This window comes from Embiotoca jacksoni, unplaced genomic scaffold (genome assembly GCF_022577435.1).
Source record: "Embiotoca jacksoni isolate LCO1_2020_lvr unplaced genomic scaffold, fEmbJac1.0.p SCAF_16, whole genome shotgun sequence".
NCBI lineage: Eukaryota > Metazoa > Chordata > Actinopteri > Embiotocidae > Embiotoca > Embiotoca jacksoni.
In genome coordinates, this window is record NW_027185296.1 from 6,751,955 (window position 1) to 6,771,702 (window position 19,748).

The 19,748-nt window shown below is 42.6% G+C and overlaps 1 protein-coding gene across 2 annotated transcripts in view; it reads left to right on the forward strand.

The window, feature by feature from the left end:
- Positions 1 to 19,748, forward strand: part of fbn2b (fibrillin 2b) — a 68,392-nt gene that overhangs the window by 37,572 nt on the left and 11,072 nt on the right. For both annotated transcript variants that reach the window (XM_069150543.1, XM_069150541.1), the window contains 35 exons: positions 1,471 to 1,596; positions 6,062 to 6,214; positions 7,208 to 7,447; positions 7,581 to 7,724; positions 7,980 to 8,099; positions 8,229 to 8,354; positions 8,450 to 8,572; positions 9,099 to 9,374; positions 9,540 to 9,593; positions 9,701 to 9,826; positions 10,220 to 10,345; positions 10,525 to 10,644; positions 11,703 to 11,840; positions 12,081 to 12,131; positions 12,342 to 12,467; positions 12,587 to 12,814; positions 13,044 to 13,169; positions 13,264 to 13,392; positions 13,541 to 13,666; positions 13,936 to 14,061; positions 14,299 to 14,421; positions 14,534 to 14,659; positions 14,917 to 15,042; positions 15,531 to 15,653; positions 15,822 to 15,944; positions 16,034 to 16,159; positions 16,269 to 16,391; positions 16,841 to 16,963; positions 17,453 to 17,614; positions 17,789 to 17,857; positions 18,034 to 18,159; positions 18,282 to 18,407; positions 18,531 to 18,680; positions 18,778 to 18,849; positions 18,966 to 19,091. In XM_069150543.1, the coding sequence (XP_069006644.1) occupies positions 1,471 to 1,596; positions 6,062 to 6,214; positions 7,208 to 7,447; positions 7,581 to 7,724; positions 7,980 to 8,099; positions 8,229 to 8,354; positions 8,450 to 8,572; positions 9,099 to 9,374; positions 9,540 to 9,593; positions 9,701 to 9,826; positions 10,220 to 10,345; positions 10,525 to 10,644; positions 11,703 to 11,840; positions 12,081 to 12,131; positions 12,342 to 12,467; positions 12,587 to 12,814; positions 13,044 to 13,169; positions 13,264 to 13,392; positions 13,541 to 13,666; positions 13,936 to 14,061; positions 14,299 to 14,421; positions 14,534 to 14,659; positions 14,917 to 15,042; positions 15,531 to 15,653; positions 15,822 to 15,944; positions 16,034 to 16,159; positions 16,269 to 16,391; positions 16,841 to 16,963; positions 17,453 to 17,614; positions 17,789 to 17,857; positions 18,034 to 18,159; positions 18,282 to 18,407; positions 18,531 to 18,680; positions 18,778 to 18,849; positions 18,966 to 19,091 (4,608 nt within the window). The remainder of the gene's footprint in view (positions 1 to 1,470; positions 1,597 to 6,061; positions 6,215 to 7,207; positions 7,448 to 7,580; positions 7,725 to 7,979; positions 8,100 to 8,228; positions 8,355 to 8,449; positions 8,573 to 9,098; positions 9,375 to 9,539; positions 9,594 to 9,700; positions 9,827 to 10,219; positions 10,346 to 10,524; positions 10,645 to 11,702; positions 11,841 to 12,080; positions 12,132 to 12,341; positions 12,468 to 12,586; positions 12,815 to 13,043; positions 13,170 to 13,263; positions 13,393 to 13,540; positions 13,667 to 13,935; positions 14,062 to 14,298; positions 14,422 to 14,533; positions 14,660 to 14,916; positions 15,043 to 15,530; positions 15,654 to 15,821; positions 15,945 to 16,033; positions 16,160 to 16,268; positions 16,392 to 16,840; positions 16,964 to 17,452; positions 17,615 to 17,788; positions 17,858 to 18,033; positions 18,160 to 18,281; positions 18,408 to 18,530; positions 18,681 to 18,777; positions 18,850 to 18,965; positions 19,092 to 19,748) is intronic.

The following is a 19,748-nucleotide window of genomic DNA, read 5'->3' on the forward strand; positions in this document are numbered from 1 at the left end:
TAATTAGAGAGTTTGTGTAGATATTAAACTTAGAGATAGGCTACGTATTTAAAATGTATTAACATGAAAAATGTAAGGCCTTTAGGAGAACACCGTCATGTTTATGGCTTATAATACATAAGTGATATTTCCAATGTTGTAATTTCTTAGGGATTTATTTTGTGCACGAGGGGGGCCTCCACACTGGAAAGGTGTGCAGAACGTGAGCGCGCTTGGACACGCGCATAAGATAATCTCGCTGCATTAAACGATGACGTTGCGACATCGCGTCGAGCACTAAACGATAAAAAAGAAAAGAAAAAAAGAACAGGCCGAAGTTGCAACAACCAGAGACTTGGGAGTGCATGAAAATGAGTTTTGTCCACCTGGTCTTTGATCGTGTGAATGTTTGAAACTCCAGCGGTAGATTTGAAATGATTGCAAATTAAGGCAAGAAAGAATAGATCTGGTCAGTGAATTTTATAGGTATGAGTTATACCTATTGTTATATGAGTTATACCTTTTTATAAGTATAAAAAAACTGTGCAGATTTGTACAGATGGATCCAATAACAGGAAACACAGGTGTGTAGTTATAGTTCCTAACAGTAGAAGTGAGATATGCAGACAAACCTGAGATTAAGAAGGGTATATATACTATATGCTATTTTAATGGCTTCATGGGTTGAACAAAACAAACTAAACAAAGACCTAGTCTGTGATTCTGGCTTCACCCTACAGTCTTGTGTCATGTTGTGCCAGTAACCATCAGGGTGTGCTTGATGAAATAATACCAGTACACAGGAATAAGGAAACAAGGCGGTCAAGTCATACTCATTTGGGCTCCTGCTCTTACAGGCATTATAGGTAACAAAAGAGTGGACAAACTAGCCAAGCAAGCTGCTAAAAAATAAAACTTAGACACAAGTTTTTGTTTGTTAAAATCAGAAGTAAAAGGCATTATATGGATAGATATTAATAAAAAAGAGGCAGCGGCACAGAGATCGGGAGACATTTGAATTTCAGTCAAATCAGAATTGGTCTTTTGAGATGTAGGGAAGGAAATAGAGAAGAGGATACAATCATGGATAGGTTAAGAAGAGGACAGCAGTAATCTAAGCCGTATAGTTCACATCATTGGGAAGCATCCAACAGGGTTTCATAATCATTGTAAGGTTTCACAAAATGTAGAGCGAAAAGAGAGAAGAGACATGAAAGCAGTAAAAAGTACACTGGAGTGCAGTAGCAGGGGACAAGGCAAAAGATGCTCGGTCAGCTTCCTAATAAGAATAAGAAGTTGATGCACTGAAGGCAATAGGAGTTAACAAACTTCAGAAAAATGGCAGTTAAGATGCAAACTGGCATTAAAATCAACAAAGAGGAAGTGTTTAAAAAGAGCCTTTGCATTTTTTATGCCAATTTTTTTTTTTTATTTACCAAGCCTATAATACAAAGGAAACATTGGTATTTATGATGTAACCATGTGTTTCAGATATTGATGAATGCAGCACCATTCCCGGTGTTTGTGATGGAGGGGAATGCACAAACACGGCTGGTAGCTATGTCTGCACCTGTCCACGAGGCTACATCTCCAGCACAGATGGCTCCAGATGTGTTGGTGAGTCACACACAAATAAACACTCTTTTCCAACATTTCTCTCTCCCTATCTTACGTGTGCATTTCCTCACTCACCCCCCCCCCCCCCCCCACACACACACACACACACACACTGAAAGTTTCACATCTGGCCCGTAACATCCCTCCCTCCATTACTACTTCCTGTAAGTAGAGTTGTGATGAGTCAAGCTGGCCTCCAGACCTGTGGTCACCATGTGCAGAGAAAACACACTTGCACGCATTATTTGGCCTTGACAGCATTAATCTGCTCTGATGTTAGTGCCCCTCTGACTCACACGCTGACACACATACAGTGCATACCTAACTGATGTCCAATGAAACACGACCAGGTGCTAATGTATGCCTTTATGGCAGCCTCACTGAAACACAGCCAGGTGTTGATATATTATTTCAAGATTTTGCTCCAAAATGGACAGCTCAGGGTCCTTTAAGCATCATAGCGCCAGGCAGACTGTACTCCAATAAAAGCACAAAGCCTCAGGATTGCTGTAATTGAAGATACATGTTTCCTCTTAGTTCAATTTTTTTAAATTTTTTTTTTTTTTATCATAAATGTGATATCCCCATAATAAAGTAACTCCCTAGTTTTGACATGTGTCTCCCATCAACTGGAAAATAATTGGCTTTGTTTTGGAAAAAGTGGGAAAGGAATCAGGTTAAGTTTATCAAGGAAATCCGTGCCCAGATTACATGTGCCCACATTTGCACATACAGTAACACAAACAGAGTGGGAGCTGATGTCACAGATAGTCTGTGAGCTGGTGGATTGTACAGCTTCAAGGTAGCTGTCATATGGTGCTTTTTAAAGTGAAAACAAAGAGGACCCCACAGGCCCCGGCAAGGTGAAGCCAATATACACATTATGGACCAAAATATATGGACATTACACCCTTATGTGACTGAGCCAAAACCATGAGCTGCTTTTCTGAAGGGTTTCCATTCAAATTTTGAAACGTAGCTGAAGGGATTTACTTAGCAGAGTAAATATACCATTTGGCCACAAGAGTGAATTCAGGTAATGCTGGATAAGGGCGGGTTATCAGTTGGCTATTCAGTTCATCATGTTGGATGGGAATGAGTTCAGGGCTTTAATTCCTTCTCTAATTAAACCAAGCAGCAACGAGCCATGACGTCACCAATTTGTTTGTGAACTGACGTTCTGAAGCCTCCAGTTCGTTTTTTTGGCCGTCGCCATCTTGCTATTTTGGAACCAGAATTGACCATATTTGGACGAGCTTGGGAAGAGCAAGCGGTGAATCTGGCTCGATCTAATTGGTAACTTGAGGACACTACCCCCGCCCACCTATAGAATAAAACCTGACTGCACCACAGGCCTGTCAATCAAACACCTTTATGGCACCTTTGTCTTGTCCACTTTTATATACAGTCTAGAAGTTAAACAGGATTAAAAGGCTTCCATCAGCTACGAGGTTCAAAGTATTTAAAGCACTTTCCCTAATCTGAACAGCAGCTTAAACCATGAAAAACAGGCATAAATAAATATATGTACACAGCAGTGTTCCCATACTTTCAGCCCTATAAGTCTACATGTAGGCATTAAGCTAGAGGAAAAACGGTAACACGGAAAAAATAATGGGTTAAAAAAAACATTTGTGTGAGAAACAATAGCCAACACATGGTAGGAGATAATTGAAGAGATGATGAAGGGGTGACAGAAGTTGCAAACTATTCAAATTTGTGTTTTCCTTGGTAAACTAGTAGAACACTGGAGGGAGGCGTGAAAGATGAGATTAAAGATAAATTACAGATAAATTATTAGCTGGCAGCCTGGCGTGCTTGTGCTATTGTTGTGTGTTGAAGTGTGTATGAGGGAATGTGGATTGAAAATTGACACGGTGCTCCAATCACCCAACTCAAAAGCCTCCCCATCTGTCTGTCTTTATGCGTGTCCATATTTTTCTCCCATTCCACTTTCATCCCTTTGCTTCTTCTTTCCCCCCTGAAGTGATACATCACCCTCTCACTCTATGTCTGTCTTTCTCAATCTCTTTCTTCTGTGTCAAAGCATGTACCACACCAAAAGTTCATCCCCTCGGCTAACAGCTCAGTGACTTACAATAGAAAGTCTCGCTGTTTACTCTGGAAGTGCTCATTTCCATCTCCGTTCAGGCCTTTTCTCTTGTTCTGTCTCATCTGGCGGATTTTCTTTGTTTTCATTTATAACTCCTATCATTAGCTCATCCTCCCACTTATCTGTCTTAATGTTTTCTTGGCTGTTTTTCCTCACATTCCCTGACATCTGGATCCTGCACCTTGCTTCTTTCAGTTGTGGTTTCCAGTTGCTCTCGTATAGCCAACTAAAGGGAAGGAGACAAAAGAAAAACAGTGAGAACAAATAAAACAGGTAGCAGACATAGCCCCCATATATCCTTCCTCTGTCTCTGGACAAGGCAGAGAAAAGCATAGATAAGTAAAGCCAAACAAAAGCAGACTAGACTGGGTGCAAATCTGCCTTTTGGATATTCCAAACCAGTCTAAAGTGACACTTACACTCAAATCACTCAAAGCTTAAAAAAAGGGAGATCAAATAAACCTCTGCTCATTTCCCCATTCCTCATTAATCACTTATCGTTTGAACCTGAAGAGAATAAACGAGACCAGATCATTTTTCTTTGGACTGATTTCTTCCTTTCTTGGCTTCGTGCTTTAGACGAAGGATGTTTGCTCTGGTCTGTTGAGGCTACACTATGTGGCATGTGTTTTGTGGGATGTACTGTACTGTGATGAAGTAGGCCAGTGGGAGTTGTTGGAGGGCAGGGGGGGGGCTGACAGTAATCAGAGCCTAATGCCCTGTCACACAGTGGAACCATGGAAAAAAAAAAGAAAAAAAAAAGAGGACCTGTCCAGTCACTCAGTATGTAAAAACACTTCACCAAATGAAAGCATATGCTTGGTGTAGTGGAGCAACACTAGCAAGCAAGCCGGGGTCTGGATCCAATTTAAGTCATCATCATCCTCATCAGCAAACCCCTCTCCCCCCCCCATCTCCAACCCCTCCCCATGTTCCCTTTCTCCTTCACCATGCCTCCAGCTCGCTCATTCCAATGTGATGATTTTTGGATTGTGTTTGTGTATGCAGAGGTATTTCTACCAGCATATGTGCCCACATTAATGTGTGTTATGTGGATAGAATGGGAATGCATACCTGTATGTTTGATTGTACGTAAGTGTGTGTGTGTGTGTGTGTGTGTGTGTGTGTGTGTGTGTGTGTGTGTGTGTGTGTGTGTGTGTGTGTGTGTGTGTTTACTGGTGTGTGTGTGTTTACTGGTTTGTGTGTGTTTACTGTACTCTATGTGCTCCCAGACACGGCACAGCCCCTCATGTTCTATCTAATTGGCAAGAATTGCTCCACATGGAACTGATTAATTCCAGACTGCTAGCTCATTAGTGAGTTAATCGACTTGCGCTCCTCCCTCCACCTCACTCCTCTTTTAGTTTTTCACCATACTTTCCTTCTGTTGATACCCTGATAATTATTTTCACATATGCTGTTCGCTTTCCAAAATGCTACCCATGCATTCACTCACGCTCACTTTTTTATTTCTTTGGGTATTCTCCTGAAATCCCCAGAAGCCCCATGCTCTCCCCCTCCATTTACTCCTCACACACGCTCTTTGAACCGCAGCCCCCTCTTCTGCCCCATTGACCTTGACCTGGCAAACTGTAACAAATAAGACCCCTATTTGGAGGCCCTTCAGATGCCTGCAGTTAGTTGAAACCCCGGGCTACCTTTCCTACTGCTAGCCTATAAAGAAGCTTCTTCCGCAGCCACCAAGGAAAGGAGCAGCCTCGTCTTCTGACTTACAGCTCTGCTGTTTTCAGTTCTTCGATAATTACTCGACACTGGGCTGCAATGCACTGTTTCACTGCCCTGTTTGTGTGAAATCTTCTAATCTGTGGCGCCTGTAAGCACAACCTATAGTGAAGTCTCGGTGTACTGACACACCCTGGAGTACACTTTTACATCACCGTAATACGATAAGGAGTTAGAGCACTGGAGAGAAATAGAAACATGAAAGCTCAGCTGCAATTAAGTCATTCTTTTAGATTTTATTTGGATGACGGTGCAGCAAAGAATCAAATCTTAAGAACTAATTTTTAAGAATTTCAATAATTACACTGTCAGTTTTACATTTACACTCTTTTACATACATATTTTGTGTTTTGTATGTAATACCTTATCCTACAACATCACTAATAGTGTGGTTATATTAATGCAAGGTATAAATTGTACGATTTCTGTCTGAAATATTGTGACAGAAAAGTTGGGCCACAAAATGTAAATCATAAATTTTGTAAAAAAAACAAACTCAAACACATATTTGGGATGGGAAATCTACTGTGTTATTATCTCTGCAAATGAATTTGTGCCTTTATATATCAGTCTTTTCAGTCATCTAAAAATGTTATTGCGTCTCCTCAGATCAGCGTGTGGGCACCTGTTTCTCTGCTCTGGCTAATGGCCGCTGCGCGGCCGAGCTGAACGGCCAGTATACCAAGATGCAGTGTTGCTGTGACACAGGGCGCTGCTGGGCTTTGGGGCAGATCCCTGAGATGTGTCCCGTCAGAGGGTCTGGTGAGTAAGCATGATAACCAGGACAGAAGACACATATCTTCCGTTATTGTTGTTGACATGGGTTTAATGATATCTGAGTTACCTGATCTCCATCAAGGGGATGGATATGAGCCTGAAATTAATGCAGAGCATCCATCACCTTCTTTCTCTGTTGACAAACACCTGGCAGTGTCCACAGTAGATTGTCTAAGACAGCATGAGCACAGGCAGTAAATAAAGCCATTGCAGTGTGAATGGGGCATAAGCCCAATGAATTTAGCACAGAAATATAAAACTAGACAAGACCGACACTGTTGAAGTTAGTCAAGCTGCTTTGAGTTTGAGTTTATTCCATAGAGGCGCGGGCATCCACTCATGTGCTGATGATGTCATGAGCAAAGTCCAAACAAAGAAAGATGGAAAATATTTGTTTGAAGATAATTACCCATCATCTCTTCACTCAAACTGGAATTTAGAAAAGAATTCATCTGCGTGAGACCGTGTGATCCGTAACTGATGTGTCACAGAGCATTCTGTCTCGCTTACCTCACACACATCTCGCTCAAATTGAGATGTGTGCATGTTTTAATTTATTATGACAGTCAAACAGTGGAGAACACACAACCAAAGATACAAACTGTATATGTAATCTGTTCTAACACAGACACACACTTACATACAGTATATCCATTCATACATACAAATATACAATAGACATACTGCAATCAGAAGATTATGTGCATATGATTTTATCATATGACTTCGTCAATCACAGTATATCTGAAAGCAGTAAACACAATAGAAGGTCAACTTCTTAACAAGTGCAATGGCCTTTTTATATTCTGCAATACAATCTACAAAGTGGTCAGACCGATTCAAAGTACATTTGAGTCTAAATTAAGATATGTAAGAAAAGACATAAACTGTTTGTCCTGGCTCATAACAAATGAAACGTTACCTGCAGTTGTTTGCATCCACTGATTTGCTCCCCTGTGATCTCTTTCTTTCTTGTAGATGAGTTCAGGCGTCTGTGCATTGTGGGTGTTCCCCAAGGACATGGACTCCCTCATGGCTACCCCAACGGACACTTCCCCAACAACAACGGCAACGGGTTCAACTATGGATATAAGTTTCCCAATGTACCAAACGGTAACGGTAACGGAGGGATCGGCGGCAACGGTGGAGGGGGAAGCTTTGGAGGGAATGGTGGGAGCTTTGGAGGCAATGGAGGAGGACCGACCCACCAGCACATTGGTCAGTGTCTGGATGAGTCTGTTAAAAGTGCTCGTTTCAGTTGGCGTTTCTATATCTGGAAAAATCATTCCTTTGTCTTTTACTTGTGGTTGTTTTGTTTTATTTACAGTTTTTATCTGTTGTGTATTTTCAGGCACTGTTTCCGTGAATGACACTATTGACGTGTGCAAACATTTCACCAACCTGTGTCTGAATGGACGCTGCATCCCAACACCTACGAGCTACCGCTGCGAGTGCAACATGGGCTACAAGCAGGATGTTCGCGGGGAGTGTATTGGTAAGAAAAACCTCTATACACTGTACAGTATACTCTATAAGTGTACATGCAGGTTTACTCAGTCAGGTCTGAGGGCAGGCAGACAACGTGACTGTGTGACAGTGCCTGCACTGTACTGCCATCTTCTGTCAGTTTAAGGAACTCAATACCAGTGTCGGTTGATGCTGGTATTCTTTATGTCTGATTTTTAAATCTATTTACTTTGACTGTGCAGCAAGATAAAAGATTTAATTCTCTTTATTTTCCTCTCTCCAGATGTGGATGAGTGTGTGAGTAATCCATGTATCAATGGAGACTGTGTCAACACACCTGGATCGTACCATTGCAAGTGCCACGAGGGATACCAGGGAACCTCCACCAAACAAGCCTGCATTGGTATGTCTGACTGTACAGTGAATCACTGATATCAACAATTTTCTGTAGATAAATATCAGTTTAAAAATATGATACCAAAGCTATGGAGTCACTGATGTGTATATTTCCTTCTTTCCTTCCTCTTTTTAGATATTGATGAATGTATTGTGAATGGAGTGATGTGTCGTAATGGCCGCTGTGTCAACACTGAGGGAAGCTTTCAGTGTATCTGCAATGCTGGCTTTGAGCTCACCCCGGATGGAAAGAACTGCATTGGTGAGGAGCACACAATCACACAAAAACAGCTGGAACTTTTCATCAACCTTCAGCTTCATAAAACTGACCTGACTTCTCATCTTGGTCACCTCCAGATCACGACGAGTGTGCCACCACCAACATGTGTCTCAACGGCATGTGCATCAACGAGGACGGCAGCTTTAAGTGTATCTGCAAGCCTGGCTTTGCTCTAGCAGCCAACGGACGCTACTGTACCGGTGTGTAGGATTCATTAAGCACAAACAAAGACCTCAAAACTTGGGCCATGAGTCAAACAGGCCACTTCAAAACGTTGTTGAGAGATTTGGTGTTCTTTGAAATCCTGCAGATCCCTCTTGAAGCCATTTGTGCTCCATTTTGTTTCAGAAGTTTGACTTTTTGAATCTTCCCTGAGGTGCCATTATGCACCATCCAGGAATAGATAGATGATTTTATGAGTCTCTGTTGAGAGATTTAGTCTGGAAAATTTAGGAATAGCTGCCATTCTATTGCAGTTGCACCATAACACAGGCAGCACAGGTGCATACTCCACATGCATACACATACCTAAACTAAATAAAGTGAACTCCCCTTGACCTGATTCCACATGAAGCACTCTGTGATTTCTGTGCCGTCTTTTCATAGCTGTATGTACTAATGTACACAAGCTGTAATGAACACGCATCGGCCTTCTCAAATAAACTGAAGCTGGCATGTGATGTGGTGTTTACATCATGTTTACATCATGCATCCTCTCTCCATCAGACATTGATGAGTGTCAGACACCTGGCATTTGTATGAACGGCCGCTGCATCAACTCCGAGGGCTCCTTTCGCTGCGAGTGCCCGCCGGGCCTGGCTATTGGCGTAGACGGGAGGGTGTGTGTGGACACACACATGAGGACCACCTGTTACGGGGCAATAAAGATGGGCACATGCTCGCGTCCATTCCCTGGTGCAGTGACAAAGTCGGAGTGCTGCTGTGCCAATCCTGAACATGGCTTTGGAGAGCCTTGCCAACCGTGCTCGTCCAGAAACTCAGGTAGCCTCTTTGATTGACCTTATACTGTTTAATTCAAGAAGTGACCTTTTTTGAGCTGGCAGCTCTGTCCCGAAAATAATCAAATTATTTGGAGTCAAAAATAAAAGTTAAAATAAAGAAATATTCAGCTCATCTACAGTTACTTTCTTGTCACATGTCTTCCAGCTGAGTTCCAGGCTGTGTGCAGCAGTGGTATTGGCATCACAGCTGATGGCAGAGGTGAGTAAGTTTTACATAAGTGTAAATGTCATTGTAGTGTTTAAAAAACACTCACTCATTCAGTTTTTGTCCTCTTCATCTTCTGAATAACATCTGACGTCTTCTAGACATCAATGAGTGCGCCTTGGACCCAGACATTTGCCAGAACGGCATATGTGAGAACCTCAGAGGAAGCTACCGTTGTATTTGTAACATCGGCTACGAGTCTGACACCAGTGGAAAGAACTGTGTTGGTGAGTCAGTGGTCCATTTATTTAAAGAAAATGAATCCCCAGTTAGGAAGGTTAGCCGTGTTCCTGTTGTAAACTATGGAGCCCTTTTAATCTGTAGCCACAAGTGTGCAATAGAGGTGCATGCTACATGTAAGACACAATAGACAGTTGCACAAATATGGAGGAGAAATAGGTCTGTAATATCATTCTACAGCTTGCCAACGTTAGCTGACAGCATCAGCCAATTGAAGCTCTTGGTCACACCAGTCCAAATCTGGCTATACATACAATACAGTTCTGACGATTTGCATATTTAGATTTCGAGATAGAGTTTCCTTCAGATTATTCCAGGCTGTTTTAAAGCAAAAAACAATGATCATGATCACCAGATTATTCCATCTCTCCTACCTGCAGACATCAATGAGTGTCTGGTGAACCGACTGCTCTGTGACAACGGCCTGTGCAGAAACACCCCAGGCTCCTACACATGCTCCTGTCCTAAGGGATTTGTCTTCAAACCCGACTCGGAGACCTGCGAAGGTGAGCGCTCCACGTGTTTTGTCATTTTTACCAACAATCAAGGTCATTATGAGGTGACATTATTACCAGATGTGTTGCATGTAGTTTCCAGTACATTGTGTTTGTGTCTGACAAACGGTGATGGTGACTTTGAATCTTCCTCTCAGCCCTGAACTCTGTTGTGTGTTTGCACGTTTCAGATATCAATGAGTGCGAGTCCAGCCCATGCATCAACGGAGCGTGTCGTAACGTGGCTGGGTCCTTCAACTGCGAGTGCACCCACGGCAGCAAGCTGGACTCCACCAACACCATCTGCGTGGGTAAGACGTGGCTCCTCCCAAATGATCAGTGCAAATTAGGGCAGCGCTGCAGGGTCCAAGAAACAGCTTATGCGAGACAATGATTACACACTGAGACGCGGATGTCGATGAAAAATAACTGGTTCAAGAGTCTGTTATTTGTAATCATGTTAATCCAGGTTTACGCTGAAATTTTGTAAACAAACACTGAGGTGCTTCAGGTTTCCAGGAGACTTCAAGAGGCATTATCATCCTCAGATGATCTCACAGGCAGAATTGCACACACAGATGATTTATTAGACAAATACTTGCATGCATGGCCTTGGTTCACATGGAGATTGTTTTACCTCATTGAGATCCACCACAGATTCAAAATGACATGCGGTATGTAAGACTCTGCTGAGGTTAAAAATTCCACTTGTTTCGGGGTTTGTTACTTTTGGGCAATCATCCTGAGAACGCTGCATGCTAACACAGAATACAGATGTTATTGTAAGTGGAAGGGAAAATTAGTCATTAAATAAATACATAGTGCATGAGCTGGCTCTGTCACAGCTCCACAAAATGCCTCTGGTTTAGCTCATTTCTGTTTCATGTTTTAGAGCCCATCACTCAAGTAAATTGTGGTTTTGTGTTTGGGTGGTCTTGTGGTTTTGGGGAAAAGGTGTCACTGTTGTGACTGTATAGCACTTTCAGAATTAAATGTAATGATATGTGGGCTTTACTCACCTCAACCTACAGCCACGGCCACCAGTTTTATGGCAGTTAAGAGAATTTGAGGTGACATGTTAATTGTTTTTGTGGTTCAATGTGTCACCATAGTGAAAGACACCCTTTGGGGATTTTGACATTTTGACCACCACCAGTGCTGCTGTGGAGACATGTTCGGATCTGTGTTGTGTCTGTAATTCGTGTTCAACTAGCATGTACATTATGTAGAATTTTTACTGGGAAGGAAAAACATCTTTAAAACAGCCTAAACAACAAACATAACTGTTTGTTTCGATGAAAACTCCACACCGTATAAAAATCAATATCAGTATATGTCAAGCCTTCCCTGTTGTTTTTTGGCTCCACAGATAGCATGAAGAGCACCTGCTGGCTTACGATACAGGACAACCGCTGTGAGGTCAACATCAACGGAGCCACACTGAAGTCTGAGTGTTGCTCCACGCTGGGAGCTGCCTGGGGCAGTCCCTGTGAGCCCTGCGAGATCGGTCAGTTCACACACACTGATACATTCACACAGTATGGGGTTTTCATAAACATGATTTTAAATGGAGCTAGAAATGTTTTGCATGAAAGCTGCATTGAGTTTGTAGCAACCAAAATCATCATAAAAAGTAATACTGTGAACATCCTGACTGGTTTAATATTAAATACACTTTAAAGGCAAACCAGTGTAAGTATACAGTACATATAATTTCATCACATCTTTTAATCTTGTGTCTCCTCAGACACTGCTTGTTCTCGAGGATTCGCTCGCATGAAGGGCGTCATCTGTGAAGGTAAGAACATTTGATAACTTAATGAGCGGTGACAAACCGGCGGTGCTTCTCTTCATACAACATTGACCCTCATGAAATCATTTTATTTTTTTATCCTTGTAATGTTCCCTGATATCCTCCCCTGCAGATCACTTTTGTAAAGAACGTGGGCCTGTTTTGGTGTGTTTCCACTTGTAATCATGATTTTTTTAAATGTCCTGCTCCCTGTAGACATTAACGAGTGTGAGGTGTTCCCTGGGGTGTGTACAAATGGCCGCTGTGTGAACACCCAGGGCTCGTTCAGCTGCGAGTGTGCTGAGGGTCTCACCTTGGACAGCAGTGGTCGCACGTGTGTGGGTAGGTGAACTGCAAAGAAATCTGACATCAGCTGAGAAACTGTTTCCAGTAGCATCATGTTCCTGCACTAAAAGATCAACATGCAGAAACAGATATGACTTTGTTTTTGCTTTTTCTAGATATGCGAAGCGAGCAGTGCTTCCTGAAGTGGCACGAGGATGAGTGTGGCGAGCCTCTGCCAGGACGATACCGTGTGGACATGTGCTGCTGTTCGGTGGGTGCTGCCTGGGGCGTTGACTGTGAGGAATGTCCCAATCCAGGCACACCTGAGTACAGAACCATCTGTCCCCGAGGGACCGGCTTCGCCAACAGAGGAGATATTCTGACCGGCAGGCCTTTCTACAAAGGTACCACAATTCTCAATTTATTAAATAAGTACTTTATGGCAACATAAGTGCAAAGTTGTATTAATGGAGCTGCAGAGATACAGATTCAGTGAAGGTTTTTGCAGGGAATTCATTGCACTGTGACAAAAATCAAAATATCACACTATTTAGAGTAAAGCTTGTCAAAAATACCTCTTTCATATTTAACGATAATATTTATATAAGTTATGAATGTAATGCTTCCTTCCAGATGTGAACGAGTGTAAGGTGTTCCAGGGTCTGTGCACTTACGGAACTTGCAGAAATACCATTGGTAGTTTCAAGTGTCGCTGCAACAATGGCTTCGCGCTCACTGCTGAGGAGAGGAACTGCACAGGTATGAGGGAGAGAGGGAGTGAAATTGTTTTAATATAAGTGAAATGTTTATGCCTCATAACGAACCCTTAACGAGCTTCCTTTTTGTGTTTCAGACATCGATGAGTGCCGCATCTCCCCTGACCTGTGTGGTCACGGTGCATGCGTCAACACACCTGGCAGCTTTGAGTGTGAGTGCTTTGAAGGCTATGAAAGCGGCTTCATGATGATGAAGAACTGCATGGGTAAGTTTGAAGCACATTCAGACACACAAATACACAAATTTCAGGTGAAACACAATTTGTACAATGTAAAATCAATTATTCCTTTAACAATCTTTTCTTGTCCCTCTTTTTTTGGTACCTTTTTCCCTTTCTCACTCTCGGTTGACAGACATTGACGAGTGTGAGAGAAACCCCCTGTTGTGTCGTGGAGGAACCTGCCTGAACACAGAAGGGAGTTATGAGTGCGAATGTCCCACTGGACACTCGCTCAGCACTGATGGATCTGTGTGTGAAGGTGGGGCATACATCACAGTGCACACACACACTGTACTGTATGCACACAAAGGCTAGTTGGGTGTTATACAGCATGTCCAAGTCTTTTTTTTTTTTAAGATAGTGCACCTGTAATAAAAGTCTGATCATTTTATTTGTAAAAACAGCTGCATAGTAATGGCTCACACAATGTTCAAATCATGATGAATAATTTTCAATCCAGTCAACAGCAAAGAAAGAGAGGTTCGTTTTCATTATTCCCCTGTCTGATATTTAATTCTCTCTTTTCAGATGTGAATGAGTGTCAGCTGAGTGACAACTTGTGCAGGAACGGTCAGTGTGTGAACATGCCGGGAACCTACCAGTGCTCCTGTGACACTGGTTACCAGGCCACACCAGACCGACAGGGCTGTGTCGGTGAGTGATGCAAAGTATTACACAAAGATTTATTAGGATGTCGGCTAATCAGAAAATTTACATAAATTCAACACGGCAATCTGTTGAAGATTTACCTTGTAGTTTATTTACATTCTTGACATTTTGGAAGTTGCACTTTGTTTGTGATTTCCTTGTTTATTTTAAGGAAAAAAAAAAATCTATTTTCATTGGTACTGAGATCTGAATGTCTTGTGTAATTGTGACCACTCTTTGCAGATATTGACGAGTGTACCATTATGAACGGAGGCTGTGAGACCCACTGCACCAACTCGGAGGGGAGCTATGAGTGCAGCTGTAGTGAGGGCTACGCTCTCATGCCTGACCTCAGGACCTGTTCAGGTAAAAGAAAAAAACACCGGATTTAAATTAAAAGCATAAATGCAGCGATGTCATATTCTACATTGTGTTGCAACTTGTATCACAAGAACACCTGTTCCTGCTCCATCTTCAGATATTGATGAGTGTGAGGAGACTCCAGACATCTGTGATGGAGGCCAGTGTACCAACATTCCCGGGGAATATCGCTGTCTGTGTTATGATGGATTCATGGCTTCCATGGACATGAGGACCTGTATCGGTGGGAGGAAAAACAATCCTTACAATTTGCTTTTGAGACACATGTGGCCATTTTTAAATCCTTTTTTGTCATTTTGTTATTTTTCCCCATCTGCCACATTAACTTATGCATTTAGTCTCTGATTCATATATAAATACATTTTGTGTCTGTCCAGCTATCTTTGGGACTTTCTCTGTCAGTCTCATTTTCTGTCACTGTAATCCCAAAAGTAAAAATATTCTTGTATAATATGTGTCTGTTCTTCCCCGTCTGCCCAGATGTGAACGAATGTGATCTGAACCCAAACATATGTCTCCACGGCGACTGTGAGAACACTAAAGGATCCTTCATCTGCCACTGTCAGCTGGGATACTTTGTCAAAAAGGGATCCACGGGCTGCACAGGTATACACACACACACACACACACACACACACACACACACACACACACACACACACACACACACACACACACACACACACACACACACACACACACACACACACCACACACACAAAGACATGAACATGTGTGTGTCCTGTCACCGAGAGGTCTGGGCCTCTGTGTGTTCATACCTGAGCTGAGTGTTGAGACAGATCATCCAGGCATACAGTAGTGCCAGGTCTATATTTTAGAAATTAATTATTTATTCATAGTATACTGTGTCTGAAGAACTGGTCGTCAGTATCACAGCAAAATGAATTAAAACTGCTCAGGGTAGAAAAAGCTAAATTGTTCTGTCATTAAACAAAGGAACATTTCACTCCAGCAAACTGAAGCTAATATAAAATATTATCAATATTGTTTTTGTATTTGTTGCTGCATGAAAATAGCTTCACAACAAAAGTCCCTGCCATTTTATTGGCTAACTAATCTTCATATCTTTCCAGATATTGATGAGTGTGAGATTGGAGCTCATAACTGCGACATGCATGCCGCCTGCATCAATGTGCCCGGCAGCTTTAAATGTCGCTGTCGAGATGGCTGGGTGGGAGACGGCATCAAGTGTGTGGGTGAGTATGTATTCAGATTATCTTGGCTGTGATGTGATGTGTAGACGTGGTAGTTCTGTGTTACAACATGAGTTTCATGTAAAGGAACAAAGTTGTCTCCCGTATCTGAGAATATGTTTTGACTGAGTTCTGCCACAAAGTTTCACACTTTCCTCTCTCTTCCTACAGATCAAGATGAATGCTCCGCAGAGGACCACAACTGCAACCCCAACGCAGACTGTGTCAACACACCAGGATCCTACAGGTGTACGTGCAAAGAGGGCTTCAATGGAGACGGCTTTTCATGCTCTGGTACGACTGTTAAAACTGCCCTGATTAAATACTATTTTGAGTGTCCAGCTCACTGTAGGTCTGTAATGCACTGGTGTGTGTTCTGTCAGATATGGATGAGTGTGCAGACAACGTGAACCTGTGTGAGAACGGCCAGTGTCTGAACGCTCCAGGAGGCTACCGCTGCGAGTGTGAGATGGGCTTCACTCCAACAGAAGACAGCAAGGCCTGTCAAGGTGCTGCACTCATCCCGACACATTTTAGTCTCCTCTTTCCACTATTCTGTTTTCAGGCAGGTTGTGTAATTCACATCTTCTCTCTCTTTCTCTGTTGTCTTTGACACAGACATCGATGAGTGTAATTTCCAGAACATCTGCGTGTTTGGAACGTGCCAGAACCTTCCAGGGATGTTCCGCTGTGTCTGCGATGATGGTTACGAATTGGACCGCAGCGGAGGAAACTGCACTGGTTAGTGCACAACTTCACTAACAGTATCTCTAAAATCAGTCAGCGCAGAGATAAAATGAACTCACATAACTTGGCTCAGTTTCCTTGAAAATAATAGTATATGTTTATGTTTACTAGATAGGACATTTCTTCGGCCAAACCCAAACATACTACTGTTGACAGTATCTCTGTAGCTTAATCTAATAAAAATTATGTTTGGATAACCCCTAAACAATGTAATCTACTCTCTCACAGAATGGAGCTCAGTTATATCAATGAGTGAGACCATGTTATAAATATTTATTCCAAGTTTTTGGACTTCTGACAACAGTTTAGCAGCTGTTTCGTGTTTGCTTCAGAAATCAATTTTCTGTCTCAGCACAAACAAGTTTTTGAAAAATGAGTTTACAGCATGATATAAACTAATAGGTTCATACAGTTCAGAATTGGGGTATCACTGTGTTCTGCAGATATCAACGAGTGTGCGGACCCTGTGAACTGCATCAATGGACTCTGTGTGAACACGCCAGGCAGCTACCTGTGTAACTGTCCAGCTGACTTTGAGCTCAACCCCACTGGAGTGGGCTGTGTCGGTGAGTTACATCAAGAGATTCCCAAATTAAGCTTTTAATTAAGAGGATGATGTTGAGTGATACCATGTGGGATGAGTGAATAATGAATGAGTGCATCAAATGCACACAAACATCTATTAATATAGTGTAGTGTGGAGACGGTTATGAATCTTTCTGACATTAACAGTTTGGGGTCTTTAAAAGTTATGCACTTATAGCGCCACCATGCGGACATTTGCGAATTTAAAAATGTCATCCCGATAGCACTACAAACACAGTGCACAAGAGAGTGTGTTTGTGTTATTAATCAGGGCTGAGGTGCTGCAGTCGTGGCCTTTTCAAAATATAATGGTCACCCCTTCTCTACTACAAATAGCCCCATATATCAGATTTCTCTTTTTTTTTTTATATGGGAGCATTATGTCAACATGTAAAAGATGAAGCATACAGATTTATGTCTGATAAGTTACACTTTTATTTTGGGCTCACACCATTCTGTATGTTTTTCAGATACCCGCGTTGGCAACTGCTTCTTGGATATCCTCGCTCGTGGTGACGGAGGCATCTCCTGCAGTGCAGAGATCGGAGTGGGTGTGACCCGAGCTTCCTGTTGCTGCTCCTTGGGAGGAGCCTGGGGAAACCCCTGTGAACTGTGCCCCGCCCCCAACTCCAGTAAGCACCATAGGACCTCCAGCAATGATTTACTGATGTATAATATTTACAGCAGAATGCAAATCCACATGTCACAATTAAAACACTCATAACAGTTCAGCTTTAGCAAAAGTTCATCACTGACTTTTGTCCCACTATGAAACTGACTTGTTGATGTCTCCGTCTTGACTGTAGCGGAGTATAAGACTCTCTGTCCGGGAGGAGAAGGGTTCAGACCCAACCCCATCACTGTTATCCTGGAAGGTAAACCTCCCTCTGTTTTCCAGTCCTGTATGAAGCAGCTGCAGCTAAACACTGGTGCAACAGCAAAGCACTAAACTTTGGCTTGCTTCTATTTCAGAATTATAAAAATGCAATCTAACAAAAAAATCAATACATGGGTGACATTGATGGATCTAACAATCTGAATTATTGTCCAGATATTGATGAGTGCCAGGAGCTGCCAGGTCTGTGCCAGGGTGGAAACTGTGTTAACACATTTGGCAGTTTCCAGTGTGAGTGTCCAGCCGGCTACTATCTCAACGAAGAGACTCGCATCTGTGAGGGTAAGAACGGCAAGAGAAATTACACTGACTTCTTTTATGTTATATAGATCACCTATTGGAGAAAGGTTAACTGCCTGCTCTCACTCCATATTTTTTATTATCTGGTATGTATTTATTTGCAGATATCGATGAGTGCACAACTCACATTGGGATCTGTGGGCCTGGTACTTGTTACAACACTCTGGGCAACTACACCTGCGTGTGTCCCCCTGAATACATGCAGGTCAATGGAGGAAACAACTGCATGGGTGAGTGAACAAAAAGGTTTATCCTCGCGGTCTTGTCTAAAGGTGAACTTGAAGAATAATTATTGAAGTACGTGTCAGATTTTTGATTTGGATTCAATGTCTTTTTTCCTCCTTGTAATGCAGACATGAGGAAGAGCGTGTGTTACCGCAACTTCAACGACACATGCGAAAACGAGCTGTCCTTCAACATGACCAAGAAGATGTGCTGCTGTGCCTACAATGTGGGGAAAGCCTGGAATAAGCCGTGCGAGGCGTGTCCTACTCCTGCTACCTGTGGGTTTCAGTAAAAACCTTTAAACACACTCTGAAACAGCTGTTAAAATATTGTTTTATGAATATAAATCTCTGCTCTTCTGATGTTGTTTTTCAGCTGAATACCAGTTACTGTGTGGCAACCAGGCTCCTGGCTTTATCATTGACATCCACACTGGCAAGCCAATTGGTAAGGTCATTACAAGATCAACACTGGCAGTCAGCCAGACTACTAACCTTCACATTACAACTGTTCACATTGTTACAATTTGCATGATACCATTCTGCGGCGGTGTTTTTTTGAAGATATTGACGAGTGCAGGGAGATCCCCGGTATCTGTGCCAGTGGAGTGTGCATCAACCAGATCGGGAGCTTCCGCTGTGAATGTCCGATGGGCTTCAGCTACAACAACATACTTCTCATTTGTGAAGGTAAGACTCGCAAGCTTTCATTGTCTCATTTTTCCTTTTTTTGATCCTGCTGCTGAGTCCTTGTGTCCCAATGCCTCTCTGTGGTGGCGGGCTGTGTTTAGCTCAGCTGGGATAGTTATCTTCTTCCTGGCACCTTTCCTTGAACCACTCCCCTACTCTCTCCCCTCTGCAGCTGAGCTAACCACACCCCGCCACCGCACTCTCATATATAATACACTATATACATTCTTCCGGCACTACTATTTCTATACTACATCATCCCAACACACACACACACACACACACACACACACGCACACGTGCACGCACACACACACACACACACACACACACACACACACACACACACACATAGTACAGTACAGTACACATTCACATAAATACAGTCACACTCCCACACACTATTACAAGCCGTCCACTGAGTGCAGTTAATGCTGTCTTTACCAATATGAATTATGTCCTTGTAAATGTTAGTATAGTGACTCTGAATGGGATCACCTGCCAGACCCATCAATCATCCTGAACCTTCCAGCGACTGTCTGAACTGTACCAGAGCCAAAATGGCGCTGTTGGTTTTCTCTCCTGCTGTCCACGAACTGACAGCCGGCTCCGACTCGACAGTTTTAGAACCTGTGATTGATGTCCACTGTTTCTCTC